This window comes from Cyprinodon tularosa, unplaced genomic scaffold (assembly GCF_016077235.1).
Source record: "Cyprinodon tularosa strain WSP-4 unplaced genomic scaffold, ASM1607723v1 ctg1356, whole genome shotgun sequence".
Taxonomy (NCBI): Eukaryota; Metazoa; Chordata; class Actinopteri; order Cyprinodontiformes; family Cyprinodontidae; genus Cyprinodon; species Cyprinodon tularosa.
The window spans coordinates 122-8,241 of NW_024038174.1; the positions used below are offsets into that span (position 1 = coordinate 122).

Sequence of the window (8,120 nt, forward strand, 5' to 3'; positions counted from 1 at the left end):
CTGTTGCCTCTTTACTGACTTCTAGAGACAGACAGGTGGAAGGTGGAGGGAGCAGCACCACCTGCTGGTCTGGCTGATAACAAACTCAGAATAAATGGCAGAGGAGGGCAGGATGTCCGTGCAATTCGTTATTTATTTGTTTTGTTGCATTAATGTTATGGACCTGCCTTTGCTGTGACCTACATCTACTGTAATTAAACGAACAAAAGCATTTTATTATTTTCAGAAATCTGACCGATCTGGAAATAAATCCGGAAAAAAAACATGAGGGATTGCTGAAGAGTCAATGAGTCAATGCAATCAGCTGGTTTTCCTTAGATAGAAAACTTTGAATCAATCTGACTGGATGATCTGGTGAACTGGAAAGTGACCTGAGATGACATGATGTGAATTGGAGCTATAGAAATAAACTGAATAGAATTGAACTATTCACAGACTTGGATTATATTAAACTGAACTTCAGATATTCACCACTATTTGGTGCCATTTCCTCTTGCTTGGACTCGCAATGAATCCTGGGCTACCTACGGAGGATACAGCGGATGGACCTGTCTTTCAAATCGGGCAAAAAGAAAGACGCATTTATCAGTCGCCTAACGAGGACTCTTGGGATCTGACCAGACCTCGGCGCCGCGCTGTGACGTAATCGTCCAACAAATCTGGCCTTCAGAGGACGCAGCCTCTGGATTCTAACTCGGTATCTGAGTGGCAGCAGGTGGGGGTGGGGCTTAAATGTGCTTCCAAATGTTTACATTGTTTTACCAGCAGTATTGGCTTTGCCAGCCTGGAAGTTTTTTATTTGAAGCGTTAGTTTATTCATACCTGAACAGCTTATATCTCAGATTATTAGCATTTCTGCTTTTTAAAGTCTGAGCAGAAGGTGGAGACTCACAACTTTGAGTCCTTTAGAAAACCTTGGTGGACCTGCTGAGGCATCACTCTGATTGGTCCATCAGGTCCATCTCCACAGCCCATAAAAGGAGCACAATAGGTGTCCATAATAAAGCCTCTATGATGGACATCTATGATGAGCCCTTTAACCTCCCACTAGTGGGCCTGATTGGCCCCTCAGGGCCACCATAGCCTTGACTGCATTCATTTGAATGCTCATTGTGAATCTTTTAAATCTGAGCTTGTGAATGTTGGAAATCCTGTTGGCCACTGTAGAAATGTTCATAAATTATCATTTAATTTATTTAAAGAGTTAATGTTCTGTTTTAACCTCATATGAGTATAAAATGAATAATTCTGGAGTTTTATAGAGGCCGGCCTCTATTCTCATGCAATCCTGCCCTCACCCCCCCAACACACACACACACACACTGTTTCTCTCTTTTTTTTTTAAGGGGGGTAAGGGGGGGGCTCCCACCCTGCTTCCATCGCTGAAGATGGAGGCAGATTTCCCCCCTCCTGGTTTAGCAGAATCAAAAATTTTCAGGACCTTCTAACCGATTTCTGCTGCATGGATGAACTTTATGTGGTTAAATATGAATATTTAATGTTTCATTTAATGTTTAATGTTTTATTCCTGGATTTTTTCTCATGGATGGCGTTAATGAATCTGACTGGATAATTAGCTTCTGGTTAAGCAGTACCTCTGATCACCACCAGAGGCCGCCCTCCACATCCTCTCCGCTCCTCAAACATAAAAATCAGACACCTTGAAAGCTGAAGCTCAACAATTACAGAAAATAATTTTAATATCTTGAAGTTCACTGTGACACACATCCCCCCCCCCCCAACATAAAGGAACAAACCGCTACAAGGAACAATGCAGAGGAGTTGGCAGTGCAACTTTCAGCGAACCCGGGGGGGTTTAGCTCGGCTTGGATGGTCCACTACAACATTTATGGACTGAGGCATGGCAGATGGAGGGAAACCCACCCAGAGACCACTTATTACGACAATCATGGCAGCGTTCCCCTTCCTCACGTCCCCCAGAGGAAACCAGCACAGGCAGAGCGCTGCTACATCACTACGACATGGAAACAATCATTTTATTGGACTAACAACTAAACACACGTTGAAGAAAAAGAAAGCCAGCATCTGGTCGCCTCCGGTAGGTGAAGACTGGCTGCTTAGCGCCGCTGCTCGTCCATCTGTGCTGTGCTCCACTGGTAGGGCTCTGCAGGAGGAAGAGGAGGAAGACCTGCTTTAGAACATGCTGGTTCTGCAGAAAACCACCAAGATTAAAGAACATGCAATAACTCAGCTGACCTGCTTCTTCTTGGCTCCGTTTCCCCATCAGACCAACGAATGAGTTGATTTTATGTCCTTTGGACACAAAAAAAAGATTCAGTGATGATTTGATATTACTGTCTGAACTCCTTCACACTAATAACCAAATAAAGTCAATTAAATGACCCATAAATGTGTAATTTAAAAGGATCCAAACTTTTTAGAAGGAGCTCAGCAGAACTCAAGCTGAGGTGGTCAGGTTTACACCATCAGCACCAGGGCTGGCTGTTAATGGTCCCAACATGTTGATGCTAGAACCATCAGCCATGAATAACTCAGAGAACTAATGGAGGCTGCACCAGGGGCAGAGCTAGATGGGGGGGGCCAGGGCCACCCTCAGCCAATCATTGGCCACCCCTGCCATTATTTTCCTCTAATACAGACCGCACTAATACTCTGAAGTGGAATCTTCCAACTTATTTAACATTTTAATTTTTCATATATTAACAATTACTTGACAACAAAAACGCTGTGGTTAATTATGCACATTAATAAACTAACGTTAAAGATGATGAGTACAGGATACCTGCTCTTTTCAGAACTAGATTTTTTCTTATGGGGTAAAGAGAAAATGATGTCTTTGCCAGAGGCGTAGCCAGGAAATGATAGTAAGGGCGTCGGGGCAATAACCAATGTATGGTTTGCATGATGCAATACCAAGTCACAAACCTAAAAAAAAATATGTACCAGTTTAATCATTCAGCTATTTTCTGAGAATGTTTTATAAGAACAACTGTTTAAATGAACAAACATGTAAAAAAAAAGTAGACTAGATTCTATTATTTTCCATGTGAATCCCAGATTATTCATTCTTAATGTAAATCAGTCCTAGCTGTCTGTATCCATGCTGGCTCAGATCCTGACCTTTGAAAAAGGAGGCAGGAAAGCAGAATAAAGCCTTAGCCTCGCTGCATGCAGTTAGCCTCGCTGCATGCAGTTAGCCTCGCTGCACGCAGTTAGCCTCGCTGCACGCAGTTAGCCCTGCTGCATGCAGTTAGCCTCTCTGCAGGCAGTTAGCCTCGCTGCACGCAGTTAGCCTCGCTGCATGCAGTTAGCCTCTCTGCATGCAGTTAGCCTCTCTGCAGGCAGTTAGCCTCGCTGCACGCAGTTAGCCTCGCTGCATGCAGTTAGCCTCGCTGCACGCAGTTAGCCTCGCTGCATGCAGTTAGCCTAGCTACAGGCAGTTAGCCTCGCTGCAGGCAGTTAGCCTCTCTGCACGCAGTTAGCCTCGCTGCACGCAGTTAGCCTCGCTGCATGCAGTTAGCCTCGCTGCACGCAGTTAGCCTCGCTGCATGCAGTTAGCCTCGCTGCACGCAGTTAGCCTCGCTGCATGCAGTTAGCCTCGCTGCAGGCAGTTAGCCTCTCTGCACGCAGTTAGCCTCGCTGCATGCAGTTAACCTCGCTGCACGCAGTTAGCCTCGCTGCATGCAGTTAGCCTAGCTACAGGCAGTTAGCCTCGCTGCAGGCAGTTAGCCTCTCTGCACGCAGTTAGCCTCGCTGCATGCAGTTAGCCTCGCTGCACGCAGTTAGCCTCGCTGCATGCAGTTAGCCTAGCTACAGGCAGTTAGCCTCGCTGCAGGCAGTTAGCCTCTCTGCACACAGTTAGCCTCGCTGCAGGCAGTTAGCCTCTCTGCACGCAGTTAGCCTCGCTGCATGCAGTTAGCCTCGCTGCACGCAGTTAGCCTCGCTGCATGCAGTTAGCCTAGCTACAGGCAGTTAGCCTCGCTGCAGGCAGTTAGCCTCTCTGCACACAGTTAGCCTCGCTGCATGCAGTTAGCCTAGCCTCGGAGCTAAACCAGGTCCTGGAAAAGGACGGTTTTTGCACCACCTTTCTCCCCCTCTCCCCTGTGTCTTCCCCTCCTGTGACTCCACCTGTCAATCCACTGAGGCGGGAGGTGTTGAGCAAATACACTTCCTGTCTCTCCATACCTTAGTATTGCAGAGGAGCGACTGCAAACATCTGAATCATTGTCATTACTTACATATTTTTTCAATCATTCTGCATGAAATTAATATTTAAATCTAATAATATCTACATTAAATGTATTACTTGTTCTTAAACTAGTTATTTATCTCTGATTTAGCTGAAGACTCATTGCAAAGGGACAGTAGGAGATGAATTAGATTTTTTGAACAGATCCCAAATCAGCACCGTGGTTCTTCAGGCGGGTCTGTAAACTGTAATCGGTTCTTAGATAACTGAGTAAACAGCTGCGCTGCTGTTTGGAGGACAGCTGCAGCCCAACATGTCCTTGAGGACGTCGGTCCCCCGTAATGATGACTGACGTCCTGCTAAGTGGAATAAATTAGATGTATGCTCAGTCCTGCTCGCTCTGTTGCATCAGTGAGTCATTCAGAATCAGGGAAACCCCCTCCCCCGGATGCAGCCTTCATAAAAGAGCAATCCGTCGCTTAATTAAACCCTCAGATTGTTTGCACCCACACCGCCTGAACCACAGCAGTTAAATTCACTTCAATTAGTGAAGCTGTGGGTGAAACATGAGAGAAGCGCTTTTTATTCCCGCTGAGCAGATCTGAGGAGGCTGATCAGTCGCCATGGTCCATTTAGCCCTACAGAGATCAGCCACCTCCAGAATCCAGCTCCAACCTGGCAACCAGAGGGCCCTGATCAGCCCAGAGGCTGAGTCTAACACTCATTTCACTCTATTCACATTTCAGAAGTAAAAACACTCACTTTTCCGGGTGATCTGTGCGTTAGCTGTGGAAGGAAAGACACAAAAGATAAGATGAGGATGAAGAAGAGACAGTGTGTGTGTGTGTGGGGGGGGGGGTTCTCACCCATGGAGCGCTTCCCCATCAGCCCGATGAACTGGTGCGGCCGCGGCTTTCTCGTCATCCTCAGGAGGATTTCTCTGAATGGGTCGTTGGAGAGCCAGTCCTCCTGAGAAGAAAGAGAAGTAGAGTAATTTCTATTCAGAGGTTCAATTCTGGAATCAGTTGGAATCGGCTGGAATCAGTGCAGTGATTATCCTAAAAGAAATGCAGGCTTGATGATGCCTTCCTCTCTCTGCGCATCACAAACTGTAACCATCAGCAGGTTTGTCTATTTCGGTCTGAAGATCTATGTGTCTAATCTACATTAGTCTGGCTGGGCTGTGGACCCGGGGGCCACTAATGGCCGCACACTATGTTGGAATGATTTATTATGTTCCCATTCATCTGAAAATGGCCCCAGCCCGCAGTAAGATCTGAGGGAACAGAGGTTTGGCACATCTCCAGTTCACAAAGTCAAACTCAGGACAAGAAGCTGCTTCGTCGTTTTAAAGATTTAATTGATCTCAGTTCCAAACTCGATTCTTCGAGCTTTAAAATAATAATAATAATAATAATAATAAAATAAAACCGTTTCTTTGTCTCAGTCTGTGTCCCAAAATCTAAGATCTGATTAGAAAGAAATGCGTTAAGCTGCAGTTTCATTTTTCCTGCCAAAAATATGGATTTTTATTATTACACCTCTAATTGAAGGCTTTGTTTAAACTGTAGTTTTAGACAAATCCTGATAAATTAAAATGTCGAAAAAAAGGTCGGATAAAAAGCAGATGAGAAAAGCTGCTTTATGCGCAACTTTCCTGCAGGCGCTTCTTTTCAAATCAAACTAATCTGAGCGGATTATTTGCTTGGTTTAGACTCAGAAATCCAGATTTAAAAAGTTACAGAGGAAGCAGAAAATTGCTGAAATCCAGAGAAAAGTGAAAGATATAGCCGGGCTGCTTCTACCTGAACCTGGCTGCCGCTCGTCCAGTAATCTGCTGCTTCTTTCGGTTCTACTTGTTGGCACAAAACTTGAGCGTCGCCGATCAGCGCCATGATGAGCAGCGGGAAAAACAGGAGCTTCATGCTGCCGCGCGCTGTCAGAGGAACCGCAACACAAGCAGAGGAGCCGGACTGAACACTGACTTCAGCGCGCGCTGCTCTTCCTCTCAGATCTAAAGGCTTTAGTCCATAGCGCGCGCGCGTGCGTCAGAACGCAGTTTCCCGAAAGCTGTCCGCGCGCTCTGCTTCTGCAACTTCTTGTCGTCTCGTGCGCCCTCCTGTCCTCTTTATAGCGGCTCGGTGCGTTGCTTAGTAACGCAGTTCAAGTAATGGGATTACTCGCTACAGTCCGGCAGGAACGTGGCTGTCACGCGCCTTTATGTGATGGATGCAGGTCACTTCCTGCTCTTTGTTCTTCTGAACCTGTGCCGCTGTCAGGTGGAGGCGCGTGAGCAGCTGGAGATGTTTAGGATCATTTCTCTCCTGCTTTTAGGATTCACAATGTTTCAAACTTCGTTATTCTCTTTTTCCAACAAACTCATCATTTTTCTGGGATAAATCAAGTTTTCGTGTCTCTGTGGAGACCTGTCCAGGATGGCCCCCGCCTCTCACCCACGCGTGACCCTGGCAGAAGATGGATGCGTGATTCAATTGCCCAATCACCGTGAAGTTTGGGGCCAAACTGATGAGCAGACTTTCTAAGTTTGATCATGTTTCCTTCTGAATGCTGAAAGGCAGAAAGGTGCCCTCTGCTCAGCGTGACCGGAAGCTCCGGATGACGCACAGAACTTTCAATGCAGTTAAGCCTGAAAGCCAACCCCAATAAAAGGACATTTAGTCCACTTTGCTTTTCTGAGGTTCCCTCATTTGATCTGTTTAATAAAGTGGACATTATAGATGTCCAGAAAAAAACATTAAATGCAGTCATTAGGAAGAATGAGAAATTGTTTTATCTAAAGATGAGCTTCTCTTTAATTGAGCTATAAATAATTTGACCACAGGATGAGCTGGATAGTGCGGCAGGCAGGTCTACCTCTGGGGCCTGATGTGGGATGGATGGATGAACCTGGGGCCCCACAGACAGCAGTGACTCCAGGGGAATTTCTCAGGGGTCAGCATCCTCAGTGTTCCAGCTCTGCTGGGCCACGCTGTTCATTTTCTAATAAACACACAGGGAATGTCTTGGAAATATTTCACGTTTACCTCCTTAAATTTTCTCCAGATCAGTCAGATTTCTGAAAATGATAAGATGCTTTTGTTCGTTTAACTTTGAAAAACAAATTAAATAATTTTCCCTTTTTAGGATTGGTTGTTTTATTTTCCTGTGTTAAGCAAAAAGAAATGACAATAAAAACAAATAGAAATCAGATCATTTGATGAAGCTGAGCCCACGTCTGCTTTGAGTCCATGTGGATAGAGAGGCTGGAAGCTTGTTACATTTAACATTTTCATCAAAGAGTTCTGAGAACAGACCTGATGATGATAATGAGGATGAAGAGGATGATGATGATGGTGATGATGATGGTGATGATGAGGATGATGATGATGGTAATGATGATGGTGATGATGAGGATGATGATGATGCTGATGATGATGAGGATGAGGATGATGATGAGGATGATGATGAGGATGATGAGGATGATGATAATGAGGATGATGATGATGATGAGGATGATGATGATGATGATGACGATGATGATGATGAGGAAGATGATGGTGATGATGATTAGGATGATGAGGATGATGATGATGATGATGATGATGATGAGGATGACGATGGTGAGGATGATGAGGATAATGATGATGGTGATGAGGATGATGATGATGAGGATGATGATGTTAATGATGATGATGATGTTGATGATGAGGATGATGTTGATGATGATGATAAGGATGATGATGGTGATGATGGTGATGGTGATGAGGATGATGATGATTATGATGATGAGGATAATGATGATGGTGATGAGGATGATGGTGATGAGGACGATGGTGATGATGGTGATGAGGATTATGATAATGATGAGGATGATGATGATGAGGATGGTGATGGGGATGATGATGATGGTGATGAGGATGATGATGATGATGAAGAGGATGATGATGAT

General features: G+C 45.1%; 1 protein-coding gene across 2 annotated transcripts; it reads right to left on the reverse strand.

The window, feature by feature from the left end:
- Window positions 1-1,675: 1,675 nt before the first annotated feature.
- tac1 (tachykinin precursor 1) lies at window positions 1,676-6,331 on the reverse strand. 2 transcript variants are annotated; one of them, XM_038277920.1, is made up of 5 exons: window positions 5,977-6,306; window positions 5,038-5,140; window positions 4,934-4,957; window positions 2,218-2,274; window positions 1,676-2,125 (listed from the first exon to the last, which is right to left on the reverse strand). In XM_038277920.1, exons 1-5 carry the CDS (start codon window positions 6,094-6,096, stop codon window positions 2,079-2,081), a joined length of 351 nt encoding a protein of 116 aa, XP_038133848.1. In that variant the 5' UTR covers window positions 6,097-6,306; the 3' UTR covers window positions 1,676-2,078. The 2 variants fall into 2 exon arrangements, with proteins under 2 accessions (XP_038133848.1, XP_038133849.1); XM_038277921.1 differs by lacking the exon at window positions 4,934-4,957 and having other exon boundaries at window positions 5,977-6,331.
- Window positions 6,332-8,120: the final 1,789 nt, after the last annotated feature.

What these genes read in the sequence shown, in the direction of transcription:
- tac1 (XM_038277920.1), bottom strand. Translation starts at nt 6,096, where the DNA reads ATGAAGCTCCTGTTTTTCCCGCTGCTCATCATGGCGCTGATCGGCGAC. An exon ending in CGAGCGGCAGCCAGGTTCAG is followed by an intron (nt 5,141 to 5,976) that starts GTAGAAGCAGCC and finishes CTTTCTTCTCAG; the next exon opens with GAGGACTGGCTCTCCAACGA. An exon ending in CGCACAGATCACCCGGAAAA is followed by an intron (nt 2,275 to 4,933) that starts GTGAGTGTTTTT and finishes TTGTGTCCAAAG; the next exon opens with GACATAAAATCAACTCATTC.